The sequence below is a fragment of the Anastrepha ludens genome, chromosome 3 (assembly GCF_028408465.1).
Source record: "Anastrepha ludens isolate Willacy chromosome 3, idAnaLude1.1, whole genome shotgun sequence".
Lineage (NCBI taxonomy): Eukaryota > Metazoa > Arthropoda > Insecta > Diptera > Tephritidae > Anastrepha > Anastrepha ludens.
Genome location: NC_071499.1, coordinates 103743249 through 103758970, shown reverse-complemented (window position 1 = coordinate 103758970; position 15722 = coordinate 103743249). Strand labels below are relative to the sequence as shown.

Here is a 15722-nt window from a genome sequence, read left to right as displayed (position 1 = left end):
ACACAAAAACAGTAGTTTTGTATTTGTTTTTCTTTTTAAAATTTATTTCTCCGTATTGATTGTCTACAAAATTAAAAACTCGAATTTTCAAAATTTGGAAATCTATTATTAATTAGAGGTGCATTTTTGAAACTCGAGAATACCTAACTAATTTTGAAATGAAAATAAAGGGTTTTACAATAAGGGCGGGTATGCATGCAGAATGTCAATCATGGCGTTTGCTGTGTGGCACGTAGCGCCGTCTCGCTGGAACCACATGTCGTCTAGGTCCATATGGTTCAATATGGGCCATAAGAAATTGGAGGGGCCACCACGCCTACCGAAAAATGGGCGCAATGCGCGCAACGTTTGCGTTAATGAACACTCATTTTGATAATAAAGTTTTATCATTTGAACGTGCTGTTCAATCGTGTAACTTGCCATGATGATTTGGCATAAACAACTGAATAATAAACAAAAGATTTGACAGATGTCACCAAAACAAAATGGCTGCCACAGGGCGCCAAAATCGACCCGCGCCAATTGAAAACCCCTATATTATTATTAATTAAATATTATTATAAAGAAAAATTGATTCTTTAAAAACATATTTTCGAAGAAATAGCATTTTTTTTGTCATTAAATGTTTTATTTTTAATAGAATATTTCATACGAGTATATCTAATTTTCATTTATATTATCCATCTGCAGCACGCCCAGTCCACATCGCACACCACCGCCACCACGACAAGGCGTAATACAGCGTCACAATACTGGCTCAAAGCCACCATCGCCAGCTACGATACCCCAAAATCGTATACACGTGTTACCGCACAACTATCCGCCAGGTCAGTATTCGCAAAATTCTTCATCCATGCCACGAACCGCACATTTATGGAATAATTTTAACTCCCATGCTTTAGCTGGCCATGACGCCTTCTCGTCGTTCGTCGATGTGGCTGTGCAACAGCCCCAATTGCCGGTGCCATCCCAGCAGAAGGAAGAAAAACAATTGCGACACGATGCGCCACCGCCACCACCTCATCAACAGCATGCGCCACCCACCCAACCGCCTCCCACGCAACACGAAATACGCTATCAAATGATGCAGCTGAACTATCATCAACAGCAACGTGCAGCCGCAGTGGCTGCGGCCGCTGCCGCTCAACAGCATCACCAATACCGTCAACAAGCTGCAGCAAGCGCTGCAGCCAATGCAGACCTACAGCGACGCATGCACGCGCTCGAACGGGATCGTGACTTACAGCAGAAGCGGCAGGAGCGCGATCGTGAGCGTGAACGTGAAAAGGAACGTGAGCGTGAACGGGAACGTGAGCGTGAGCGAGAACGCGAAAGAGAACGTGAACGTGAAAGAGAGCGTGAGAGGGAGCGTGAGCGCGAACGTGAACGCATGGTGGAATGCATGGCGGCGAATGAGCGCGATGCCGCAGGTCGTCGCATGACAGAGCGCATGAGCGCAGTAGCAGCGGCGCAACATTATATGCGTGGTGCACCTGAGACAGGACCGCCGCGTGCAATACCCGATAGGGAAAGAGATCTGTAAGTGAATGCCAAGTGCAGCTAACTAACTAACTAACGGAATGCGATGAAGTAGTGAAGCGCTAGTGTGAAGATGCATTTTTATACAAGCACAAAAACCACTAACACAAACACAATGGGGGCGGACATGCATTAAATTTGTTTTGCTAAAAGGGGAATATTTTAAGTTTATTTGCTCCAAAATGTATTACACTTACATATGAGCAAAATTACGTGATAGGATCAAAATTATGTGAGGCAGTAATGCAAAGATTTTTTTGTTTTTTGAAATAACAATTTTTTGAAATAATTTTTTTTTTAATAAATTTCTTTTTTAAATAAATTTTTTTTTAAATAATTTTTTTTAAAAAGTTTTTTTTAAATAATTTAAAAAAATTTTTTTTTTTTTAATTTTTATTTTTAATTTTTTATTTTTTTTTAATAAATTTTTTTTTTAAATAATTTGCACGCACAAAGAGTTTAACTTAAGCTTTAAATGAGAGGGACATTCTTGAAATAGGATTGTAAACAACTAGCAGATGTGAATTGCAAAGGTTAAAACTTGTCAAATAGCGAGGAATAAGTGCAAAATATTTTTTTCTTACATACATTTTAACCCATTAACCCTTTTGCATCACCGCTCGAAATGCGTGGTGTACTCAAAATACCTTGCGTCGACAAGACTTTAACTGTTTGTTCTAATGTGAAAGAATGTTACAGAAGTACCAAATTTATTTTATTTTCCTCAAGTTTTAACAAACAAATAATTTATTGCGGATTATTCCGTTCTTAGTGATACGAGCGAGAGCTTTTGTTCGCGCAGATTATTCCGCTCTTGGGCGAATGATGCAAAAGGGTTAAAAATGGCTCCATGTAGAGTTTTATTCAGTACTGCAGTATTCGAAACCGTTTCATTTAAAAATTAAATTACATAAACACATACACACACCCTCCCACACACACTTATAATTACGCTTGAAATTTTTCCGATAGCAAAGAAGTCCTTTGGAGTAGTTGCTGTTTGTCACACGCATTACTTACATACATACAAACATACTTACTCATTTACATAAAATAAAAATTAAAAAAATATTAATAATATCCACATTAGCGATAGTTTTTAGGCCAATTAGCGCCAGTTTTTTAGTGCTAGTTTAACTGCTTTGCTTTGAAAGACTGAAAGACCGGCGCTTAGCATCAATCATGCACCCACTCACTTTGTTCTCTTGTTTTTCTCTCTCTCTTTCTCTTCCAATATCTCTGAATATTGACAACAACGTCTGCCACATCGTCAACGCCATCGTCATCGTCATCAACACAATATTTCTTCCATGCATAATGCGCTACTTATCCACCAAACATCATCGCCCATTCACTGTTGTCCTCATGACCGGCATTGATTGACATTCTCATATATGTGTTTGTCTATGTGTTTGTATTCTTACTAACGCGCAGCTATCATAGGGCACCACCGGACAGTACTTTGTCAGCGCAGGTCTTAATCGATGCTATCATAAAGCAATCGATTATACAGGGCAGCTCAGAGCCAAATCCAGCGAGCATGAATCGGCCATCATATGTGAGTATTCGATTTTTCTCATTCGCACACTAATTTATATTAAATAAATTTTCTTTCTCTTTATCTCGTAGTATAATTCGCGTGAATTGCCATCCTCCGCACGTCAGCATCCTAGTGCCGCCTCATTGGCGGCTGCCGAGAACAACGGCAAAGCGAACTCGCCTAATGTCATTAATATAGATCTGGACAACGATCGCGCCAGCAGTAGCAGTAATCAGCACGAGTCGCCTAATGTGGGTGTGGTGAATTCCCGTGGCAGTAGTGTGTCACATGGCAGCCGTAGTGGATCTCAAGGTGGTCCAACCGGTGGTCTGTCAGGACAACCTGGTGGTACGCTGTTGCCGCCCACCTCGCAAGCGCAAGTGCAAGCACAAAAACAACCACAAATGCTGAAAACAAACATCACATTCGGCGAGTTGGCCGACTCTATTATAGCCAACGATTACTGCCCGAATCCAATGCAGTTGCGTCCGCATGTGAACTATATGCCCTACTTGCAGGAACAGCAACCGATCGTTATGACGGACCACTGGGCCAAATATAATCGCCGTATGCAGCAGAAGGAGGCCGAGGCAGCTGCTGAACGTAATAAGGCCGCTGCTGCACAGAATAGCAGTAGCGGCGTGACAGTTAGCGCTAGTGGCGCGTCCGGGCCACCGGGTAATAGTGGTGCGCCGGGTGGTGGCGGACGTTCCAATACACCAGCCGAAGAGCGCAACATTATACGCATGCAGCAAACGGTTAGTCCGCGCAAATATGATCTAATGATGCAACCGCCACATGATCAGGCTGCTGCTGCAGCGGCTGCCGCTGTTGCTGCCAGTCATTACTACCATCCACATGGCCCACCGCCGCCGTCGAGCGGTGCGCCACCTATGGGTATGCATGCACGCAGTAGTAGCGCTGGCAGTGGTGGCTCGTCATCGATACCTTCACCGCATGATCAACGCATTTCAGCTGGTGGTAGCGGCAGCAGTAGCGGTGGTGGTGGTGGTGGCGGCGGCGGTATGCCAACAAGCGGCTCGGTGACGCAAAATCATCCATTCGATACGATGAAGTATGTGAAAAATCGCATTGTGGAAGTGATGCGCACCGAGGATGAAGAGATGCAACATCAGCATGCACACAATGATCATCGCGTCGGCAAGGATTTGCACGATGGCACAGTGGGTAGCACTATGCGCAAAACACCCAATCAATATGACGATGGACGCGATAGTCGACGTCTGTCGGCGGTGTCGTCCAGTAGTGCCGGTAGCAGCGTTGGTGGCAACAACAACAACAACGCCACCAACGATACACACCACAGTGTAGTATCCTCGCAGCCACCACCGTTGGGTGCATATCAGCCGCAACAGCCGGTTACAACCTTCGCCACAACGACATACGCCTACCCGTATAGCGCACTGAATGTGCCCAGCTCAGTGTCGGGCTTACCGCCACCTTCCCAAATGAGCACACAGTTGGGTTCGTTGGCGCATCAGGCACCAACATCGCACATCGGCAAGCAAACACCCGGCCATTCAATGGGTGGTGCTGGCAGCAGTGGCGTGGGAATGACGGCTGGAGGCGCAGTCTCAGGTGCGTCACAATCGAGTGGGGCATCGGCTGTCGAGCCGAAACCGTTATTGTCAGCGCAATATGAGGCACTGAGCGACGAAGATTAGTTGTGACTGCAGGCGTCTGGACGAACGCCACAACAACAGCAACAACAGCCGATTCAGCAACAACAGCAGCAGCAGCATCAATATCAAATGCAGCAACAGCAGACGGCGCCACAAATGTGGCATTGTGAGCGTGAACGCATGCGACAACAGCAGCAGCAGCAACAACAACAACAACACCAGCAGCAGCAGCAAAAGTTACAATCACAACACCAACATTATCAGCTGCACGCTAATCGTAACTACAATAACAGCAATGGAAATAGCGGTAACAACAACAACAATCACTATTACTGAGAAAACCAAGTGAATGCGTGCGATTTTGTGGCGCGAATGTAAGCTGTGGCAAGCGTGCATGTAGCATTAGTGTATGCCGCCTCTCCAACACCACGCTTGGCCACTGGTCATCTTACCACAAAAACTGCACTCCAGGTAACCAACGCTGTTGCTGATGTCTTAGCAGCTGCCGTCGTCGTAATTTGTATGAATAGTCCAGTAAACGCCTGCAGATAAAAATCTCAAGATATCAATAATTCAATAGCCTACACATACAAGTAATCATAAATATTAATTGGACAGAGTTTGCAAACAAAAGAGCACAGAAACAGTCGTAGCTTAACGATAATTGTAAGAATTTGAAAATTCAGACACAAATGCTAAAATGCATTGCAACTAAGAATCGAAAGCGTTCGCCAAAAACTGAAGCGCAAAAGCTATTTCTTGGAAAAGTCTACGCATTTAAAAATTTTCAAAATAAAAATTTCTTTAAGGTGCTGCCATATGTTGCGTGTGCAGCTGTGATAAAATGTCTCATGCGATTTCCCTTTCCGGCGGTTTTTGCACTTCATGCGTAGATTTGGGTACACCAATGCATAGTTTTACAAAATAACAGTTGTAAAAAAGATATTATTGTATATGCAGCCGCAAACCCACATGAATATGCATATGCGTATATGCATTAGCTCACACATGCCTGAATTTTCAAAAGCAAACAAAATTTGATTCTACCAATTCGTTTTCAAAGCATTAATAAATTAAAAAAATATATATAGCAACAACATACATACATGCAAGCAAACCTATGTAATAAAATTCAGCATTTCGCTCGGCCTATGGAGCGATGCACCACCACATTGATTAAAAGCGAGCTGGTTAAACGGTTAGAGAGTTGAAGAGCTTTTTGAGTTAGTTGCATAAATAAGGCGGCGCTGTATATAATTTGAGCAACGCCAATATTTTCTTCAAATCAATTCAATTTTATTCTGTTTAATCCTGGCGTTTTAAATTATTTGAATAAAAATAACAAAATAAGTAAGCAAAAAATAACAAAAATGTTTATGCCTGAATGGGCGACCTATTTTAGTGTTCGTAATTTTGATTTCCCTTTTGATTTTAGACACCGCTTTAAACTATTTGAAAAGAGTGTCAATATAGACATTTTTTTTATAATTTTTTAAATTAATCACTTTTCGTGGGCTGACTTTTTAGACCAAGCAAATTATTTTCATAAATATTTTGATTGCCCACGAAAGTATGCTATAGAATTATTAAAGGCTTTTCGAATGTGGAAAATCGATATTTTACACAAAAAATAAAAGAAAATATCAAAAAGCTGACCACAAATTTAAATACTACTTGAAGTAGTTTAAAAACTCAATACTTATAGACGAAAAAGTCGATATAATTATTAAAGTGCGTTTAGTTTTTAATTCTGTGGCGTATTTTTGTTTGATGTTCTCATATAAGCGGAATTTTAATTATAAATTTCAGTTTATTTCGATCTGCAAATACCTTCAGGTTTTACAGATGCTTGGCTGTAACACATTTCAAGCTTGCATGCGCTAATTTTTTATTCTTCTTCTTATTATTTGGCGCAATAACTGCTTACGCTATTTTGGGCGACTTTAACAAAGCGCGTCAGTTGGACACACTAAGTAAAGCCAAGACTTACTCCATCTGATCTTTCCAACGCAGAGGAGGCCGTCCGCTTCCTGTGCTACCACCAGCTTATACCGCATCGAATACTTGCTTCTTATTCCAATTTCTAATACGAATTTCATTTACGTATTGCAGTACGCAATTAAGCGTCTTAAAAGTAATTTAAACTTTTTTTCAAATTTTTAAGGCCGTCTAAGTTTTAGTTGAATGATTTGCTATGCAGATATGAATTACAATAATTTTCCTTTTTTTAATTTTCTGCTTACTTTTTCCCCCATTATCTAGTAACTCAGTGTGATTTGTGACTGAATTATAATTTATTTTTGAACATTTTTGTTAATTATTTAAAAAGTGTATTGTATTTTTTTTTTATTTAATTTGCGAACACCTAAAATGTAATTTAAAAAATTTTTTTTTGCAACTCAATAGCCAGGCTTTAAAGTCAAACTCTTTATAGCCTATAACCAGCTCGTAGACAATTGGAAAATTCTATTTTAGTAGAGAAAAAAAAAACCAATATACGAAAATGCAATAAAACAATCAACACAATGAAATCACACGAAGGCAAGCTAAGACGAGTGCCTGAAGTAAATAATACAAATTAGTTTTGACGGCAATGTGCAAAGCTATAAAACAGTTTGCATTTATTTGCCTTTTTTGTAACTGTTGCACACGTGCGTTATCAACCTAAGAAATAGAAAAAAATTAAAAATAAAAAATTAAATTATTTGCGGTTGCCTTTTAAGTAAACTCATAAACTTTTGTTGGTGAGACAGGCTTTCAAACTGTTAAGCAGTGGTCACTTCGTAGGTTTTCGGCGCAAATAAATAGAAATTAAAAGTAATGATTTAAATATTAGTTTTCTTTTAAGTCAAAGTGCCAGACGGGCTTTTGTGTCCCACATAAACTTTTTGACTTAAACATTAAATAAATTGGAGATTTTTATACAATATAAATATTTGAGGTACGAATACGATGTATGCAGTTTCGGTGCTCCTGCAACAGTTAAAGTGACTATAATACATGCGCACATTTTTTGAAAAAATTTTAAACAAAATTGAAAGAAAATTAAAAAAATAAAATTTAAAGAAAAATTTAAAATTTTTCAAGTTTGCAACACAAATTTTAAAAGTTTTCTGGTTTCTTTCGAAAAGCACTTATTATTTTTGGGCCAAAAAAATTGTAATCAGCAGTTATTAAAGATTTGTACTGTAGAAAACCTCAAAGAAATATATTTTTATCGCATTACATTGCGATAGCCACCATACCTACATACCTAATGAAACATGCCACCAAAGCGCACTTCGCAAATTTGCATACTTTGCAATATGTTACTTTGCTAACAAATTTTCTATTTTAATTTCCTAATAAATTTTATAAAAACACACGTCTAATACACAACTCGCTCACGAAAAGTTACCGCATACATTAGTGAATAGCGGCAATGATCACTGCGTACTTTAAAAAAGAAGAAAAAAGCAGCACAAGGCAACAGGCGTTTCATTAAAGAAAAAAATATATAAATTTTTATAAAATAATTTTTTTTTTGGCAACTGAGTACAAGCAAATATTGTAGCAATTAGATTTGCATTTGTAAAGCAGATCAGTAACCGAAAATAATTTTTTTTTTTCTCCACAAACATATTGTTTTTCGACAAATGAGTATAAACAATTTTTTTTTTTGTTTTGGCAAATAAGTGTAAAAAAATCTTCTAGAAATTTGTGAAGAAAATCGGTAATCGAAAATAATTTTTTTTCTTCACAAACAAATTTTCTTCTTCACAATGTTTTTTTTTTGGCAAATTGAGTAAAGCAAATATTGCCGCAATTAGATTTGTATTTGTAAAGTAGATCAGTAATCGAAAAGATTTTTTTTTTTCTTCACAAGCAATTTTTTTTCTCCACAAACATTTTTTTTTTTGGCAAATGAATGTAAACAATCTTGTAGAAATTATATTGGTACTTGTGAAGAAAATCTGTAATCGAAACTAATTATTTTTCTCCACAAAAATTTTATTTTCTTCACAAACAATTATTTTCTTCACAATTGTTTTGTTTTTGGCAAATGAATGTAAAAAATATCGCAATTAGATTTGTATTTCTAAAGCAGATCAGTAATCGAAAATATTTTTTTCCTCACATACGTGCAGTCAAAACTAATTTGTACTACTTTTTAGTGGCACATAATTTCAAAACAAATGCGCCAACGCATTGACGGTACATGAAAGAATACGTTTTTAATGAGAAAGAAAGAATAGAGGAAGAAGTTGAAGAAGAAAAAAACTATAAAAAACGCTAAGACTTATTGCAACAAAACAAACAAATAGTGAAATAAAGTAAAATGTATAAAAAATAATGCAAACCATGTAATAAAATGCAAGAAATTACAGTTATAAGCAAGATTTAAGCATAAAGTATAATTAAAAATATTTAAAATTAAATTTAAATAAAAATATGGAGTTTGAGCAAGCGCAAAAGCTGCTGTTGGGCGCAGAAAAAGTTTAATATATATATATATATATATATATATATATATATATATATAAAATATATATACATACATATATAAAAAACCCATTTAAGCTTTTCTATTCTACAATACATTTAAATACAAAAATAAGTATACAAACATAAATTTAATTTAAATTATATATAAACATACTTATATATATATATATTTAAATATTTAAATATATTGATAATAATAACAATGAGAGACGACGAAACGCTTAAGTTTTTGCTATTCATACAAAACCAAAATAAATAAAAGCCCAAAATACAATAATAAAAAAGTATATTTATTAAAAGAAAATACTTTACATACACTACTTAGTTAAAGAAAATTAAATGAGAGTTGCATAAATTGTAAGTGTAAAAATTATAGGCAGCGTCAAAGTGTAAGCAGCAGAAATCTGCTGTATTTAGCATAGTGTAAAAAGGCAAGCAGTTACAAATAATATGAGAAAAAATAAAAATAAAAAAGAAAATCGAAGTGAGAGTTGGCAGTTTATCAAGAAATTGTACTGAATTTAAAAAATAAACTACAAAAATTTAAAAGAGTAGTAAAAGAAAGTATTGAAGAAGAAAAATGCTGTAAAGGTTGAACATTGAAAATGTTGATAAAGTTGTGTTGCATTCGCGGCGCATTGGCTTGGAGGAGCCAATGAGCTGGCAAATAACAGCAGCACAGCAGGAGGAAGAGGAGTAAAAACGATGAGTAAGCAAATATGTTTATGTTTGCTGGAAAATCGGGAGAAAAATACAGAACGCAGCCAACAAGAATGCAGAGTTGGAGCACTGCATAAGCGTCAAGTATGCTGGAGAGGAGAAATTTAAGTGGGAATGACTTTGAAAAATGAAAGAAGTAAAATAAAAAAAATTAAAATAAAAAAATAGTAATTAACTTATATTTAGTTTGTAATTATGCCTTAAGTTGTAAGCTTATGGAAAGATACTGAATATGTATAATGCAAGTAGCAGACATGTAAAAGAAAATTAAAAAAAAAAACAAAAAAAAGTGAATGATAAAACATAAAATTTAATTTAAAATGCTAAAGAAATAAACATACTAAAATTATAATAAATTTAAAAAATGGTATATATATATATACATATATTATAAAGCAGTAAAATAAAGGTATATAAATATTATTATTAAATACATAAAAACAGCATAAAGTGTGTAATAAAAGCAGCAAGTGAAAATGAGCGCAGTAATGCAAAAAACAAAAACAATACAGAAATTGATAAAAATAATATATATATATATAAATAATACGAGATATTGAGAAAAAGTGAAGAGTGAAGCAGAGAAATCACACGCCTCTTACACAACACACACATACGCATACACGCAAACCCTAGGCAAAAAAATCAGCCGCTAGTTATTTAGTTATAAATATAAAATTAAAAAAACTACAAAATTGATCGAAATTGAAAATTCTGACAAAAGGCGTAACAACAAATGCGTATTAGAAACAGATATACACACACCCACATACAAACAATTCGCGCCCTTCTCACACATACGCATACATGTAATAGTGAAAACCCAATTAACTAAAATGCGAAATGAAATCATTTTATTGGTTAAGTGTGTAAGCAACAACAACAAAAACTGTGTGAAATTTAGCTCTGAAAATTTTTTTTTTATTTTTTCTTAAAGCTAATCAATATAATTTAGTGTAATTAGTTTGCGTTAAAATTATTTGTATTTTTTGGTTTGTGCATTTTGTAAGCAAAAACTAATTTAGCAAGTTTTAAAATTAAACACTAAGAGCATTTCATTTGCAAAGCAAAAAACAAACAAGCGAGAAGTGGAGTGAATTTTTTTTCCAGCAAACTCAAATGTTAATAAAATGTTTTTTTTTTTAATAATCAGAATTTTAAAATAATCAGTACTCAGTGGTGAGCAGGCAACAAAAAAGATGAAAAAAAAAAAACAAAAACAAAATCAAGTGCAGCAAATAACAACTTGTTTTTGCTACAGCTGCCTGCAGAGATAGAGGTAGTTGTGGGGGCGGCAGGGTTGCACCGAGTTTGAAGCGCGAAATCAATGTTTGCAAAACTATTATGAGAATTTGGCATTTGTTTTTTTTTTTTAATTTTTATGCAACACATTTTTTTTCTTTTTTTATGCGCCAAATTTTTTTTTTTTTTTTGTAATTTTCATGCGGCATAACCTTACCTTTGTCTACATAACCTCACTAGTTGCTGAATTTGTTGTGAACGTGAAAAATATTAATTCAAAAGTTTGCGCATTTAGCAGCACGCACAAATTTGCATATAAAGTTTGAGAAAAAACGAAGCAAACTGAATTTTCTTAAATAAAATTACTAATTTGTTATTTTATAAAGCGTGCAAAGTAAAATTTTATAATTTTTTAAACTCCGCAGTTTTAATACAATATAAAAAATTACTAGTTGAAAAAAATATAATAATAATATTTCGTTCAGCAAGTTTTTTAAATAAGTTTCATATTTATTTAAAGGTGAGCAAAACTATTTCGTGCTACTAAAACTATTTTGTGCGTGCTCCTAATTTTTAAATATTACATAAATACATAACACTACTACTTTTTTTTATTCGGTAGCAGCTAAAAAATATTTCGTATTGCAATTTGTTTTTACACATAACTATAATTTTTCTTAGCGTAAAAGTGTAATGGCATGAATTTTCTTACAGAAAATTTTTTATAAAACTTCTTTTAATTTTTCTTTATTTGTTATTTTGGCCAAAATGAAAAAGAAGATTTTTTTGCACTGCCCACATTTGTTGAACCAACAAAGTAGTAATTTTTTCTACATAGCGTTACGAATTAGTAATGTAATTTTGGTAAAAGTGAAAAATATTTATATATTTTTTTTGTAAATTCTCCGTACCGCAATTTTTTTGTGAATTTTTTCATCTGAATAATATCCACTTACTCATTTATGCTAAATATTAGTAAATGTTTTGATTTTCAACTAAAAGCGCTCCCCGCTCTACTGCTCTTTTTTGTTTAGAAAATAACTTGATATATTTTTTTTACTTATACCCCTAAGTTTTAACTTTAAATTTAAGGCAAATAGTTACTTTATCAATTCATATGTATAAATATTACATGTATGTATGTATATGAAAGAATGTTAATTAAGTCTTTAATTGCAACGGAATATTTGCGTTTGGTTTTGTTTTGTTTAGTTTTTTGTACCAACCATACAGTTACATTTAAAATTCTTCAATAAAAAAATAATAATTAAAAACAAAAACAAGAAATAAATAAAAAGTGAAAAATAATAAATGATGAATAAAGTAAAGTAAAGTAAAGTAAATACAAGCGTCTAAATCTTATAATTAAATACAATTATGTATAATTAATTATATATTATAAATGTTAAAACGCTCTTAAATGTAAAACCTATATAAAGCATAATTAATTCACTATGATTATTTTTGTAATTTAATTTAAATTGATTAAATTAATTAATTTAGTTAGCAATTGTGTGAATTATCTACAGTTTTAATTATTAATTATTATTAATTAAAATTAAAATTATTATTTTGCCTTTTATTTTATGATTACAAACAACAAAACAAATATGAAAAAAAAAACAAAAAATTAAAAATGATAATGATGGTTTTTATTGCTAAAATAGAAAATAAATAAATGAGCATATTAAAATTAAAAAAAAAAAAACAACCTGGTGTTATATTAAGCCCCTGACGTGTGCGCATTCGCTTTTCATTGGAATTTTCTATAGGTCTGAAAATTTGAAGGTTGTGAAATGCTGTTTTATTCGGGTTGTTTTTCGTGCTTATGGATTTTGTAAAGAATTTTCACTTATACATATGCATATGATGCCATTAAGGCCCTATGCTTCAATGGGAGAAACAGGAACTGATAATGATGATGATATGGAAAGTTTATCTGGATATTCGCTTTGTTCGCTTTTTCTCACTCTTTCTCAATAAAAAATTGGCATGAACAAGTTGTTGTAGTAGTTTGCTAACTTCAGTTCAGATGCCCGGTGATCTGTTAAGTATTCTCACCGAGATCATCGAGATCTTAGAGATCATTTAACTATAGACGCGGTAATACTAATTTTTCTATGGAACAGGAATTGGTTTAAGTAGTCATGCACGACGCAGGCTAGTGTGGTGTGACACTTCTTCACATACTTAGGTATGTTGGGATCTGTTCTGGGGTCCACGAGGAGAGGCGTGTTAGATTAATTGGTCTGAGTGCGATCATGAAGAGGAGTTTATCAATGGTCGGCATATGCCTTGCTCTATGCATTAGTGGTAGAAATTAAATCAGTTACATTATCCGGCATACCACCTTGATCAAGGTTAGGTTAGGTAGTACCGGCTGGATCTATAAAAAGATGTCACTTAGACTTCTAGGGTCCATTGTGTTACCAGTGCTATGTATTTGGATCCGAAGATATTATTTTATGTAAGCCGTTCAGCCTTTTGTCAGCAATTTTCTTCAAAGATGAAACATATGTTGATCTTGATCTAAAGTACCCGCAGCATTCGCTTCATTGCATGTGTTACACTCTTCACTCGGGACTAATCCCATTTTGGCTGCGTGATGTGAGGCCGAGACATTGTCCGGTCAGTACTGCAACCAATATTTTGCAGTCCTTTCTAGACAGTGATAAAATAAAGTTTGTAGATTTCGTATTCCAAGTCCTTATAATTTTGGCACAGTTTTGTGCCAGATTGAGTGTTGCCATATCGACCAGCGATTCCTCATTTAGTTCCGTTTTCAGAGAGGAGAGTGGTGGGTGTATTTTTGACGTGCACAATCGAACAGCTGCCTAACGAGTTTTATCAAAAAGTCCCGGAATGCTTTCAGAAAATTCAAAAAACAAGTTTCTTCCTCAAAAGTGATATTATCGTCTTCAAAGTACTTCTCATCAACTGCAACGCGCTTATGCTAGCGTTGTATCCGGCTGTCGAAACATTTTTGGGACTTTATTTTCGGTGCAGCCATCAGAGCCGTCTTCGACTTTTCCATTACTTCCTTTCGGCAGTTAAAATGCGTGATTTTTTGACTCGATCATACAGAAAAAAAACCGCAAGAAGCCATATCAGATAAATTCTATGGCGGTTGTATGGTATTCGTCTCGGTCTTGGTCAAAAACGCATGAATAATGACGAAACTTGTGCGACGGTGCATTATCATGGTGCTAAATCCATGAGTTGTTTTCCCACAAATCCTTTCTTTTTGGCGAATTGCTTCCCGTCTCATACTACCCAAATAATAGCCCATGTTAACTGTTTGACCTCCTGGCAAAAATTCGTGCCAACGCAATGCCGTTGTAATCCATAAAAACTGTGAGAGTCGCTTTCTCGTTTTGACTGAAAACGGCGTGGTTTTTTTGGACTTGCTTCATTCGGAGCTCTCCACTCACTCGCCTGATCTGATGTCTGGATTGCTTATCCTACTCATAAATCCATGTACCCCATCTTATCTCCAGTAATGACGCGTTTGATGAATGTTGGGTCGGATCCAGAATTGAAAATCATGTCTTTGCAAATCATTCTCTACAATGCCCTGAACGGATCCATAAGGAATGTTCAAGTCTATTGCCAGCTTTCTGATGGTTAATTTTCTTTCGCATTATTTATGTTTTCATTAGTTTCCGATGTCGGCGGCCTGCCACAACGTTTGTCATCCTCGATGGACTCATGATCTCTTCTGAAGCGTTCATGCCACTCGTAAACGGCTGTTTTCTTTAGAGGGCCTGGCGGTTGCTCCGGTTTGGTATGGTGAAAGTTTTTTCACTTATTGTTGTTGTTATTACAAAAGATTTAATGCTACTGACGTTGTGTTAAATTTGACTCAATTGTCATTGGAATTTGTCACTGCAAGCAATCTCTACTAACCACTAGTCACTAATGTGGATCCGTACTACTTTTTTCATACTTTCGGCATCATAAAAATATAATTTATAGGTATAAACCATGGCTCAACTTTTCTGGTTATACATGTTTTTTGGTATTTGCATAGAATTGAAAATATTGGTCGGCGAAATCATGAGACAGTGAATGGCAATCACTTCTACGCTACTGGAACGACCGGGATTTATATCCGGCCAAGGATTGTCACTCCAGCACTTTCCCAGTACACGTGTGGGGAATGTTTGTGCTGCTACAATAAAACATCAGCGAAGTTGTTAATGCTCTTGTAATGCAGGAAAAATCCTCATAAATTTTTAGCGATAGCTGCAGAAATGGTAGTCCTTGGCCGGATATAAATCCGGGTCGTTCGTGTGACGTAAATCCCACTGCAAAACTACTTCTTGGCATCCCGCGCATTGATCTGTTGGATTCAGTTATTTAATATACTTTTCTCCTCTTTCTTTCTCTCTCCCTTACCTGGTTCAAGAATAGAATAGAAGGTGCTCTCTCTAAGTTCTGACTTTTCCAACTTTTCGGTTTAGTTTGACTGCAGGCAGCTGATTGGATGTGACGTCAAAATGCAGTTTTGTTTATCATTTGTATTATTCTTGCACTTTTAAGTGATTTTGACG

General features: G+C 35.4%; 1 protein-coding gene across 3 annotated transcripts in view; it reads left to right on the top strand.

Moving 5' to 3' along the window:
* Positions 1-5618, top strand: part of LOC128858660 (uncharacterized) — a 160288-nt gene extending 154670 nt beyond the window's left edge. For all 3 annotated transcript variants that reach the window (XM_054095106.1, XM_054095107.1, XM_054095108.1), the window contains exons 6-9: positions 691-827; positions 903-1539; positions 2974-3097; positions 3169-5618. In XM_054095106.1, coding sequence (XP_053951081.1) covers positions 691-827; positions 903-1539; positions 2974-3097; positions 3169-4764 — 2494 coding nt within the window. In that variant the 3' untranslated portion in view covers positions 4765-5618. The remainder of the gene's footprint in view (positions 1-690; positions 828-902; positions 1540-2973; positions 3098-3168) is intronic.
* The last annotated feature ends 10104 nt before the right edge of the window (positions 5619-15722 follow it).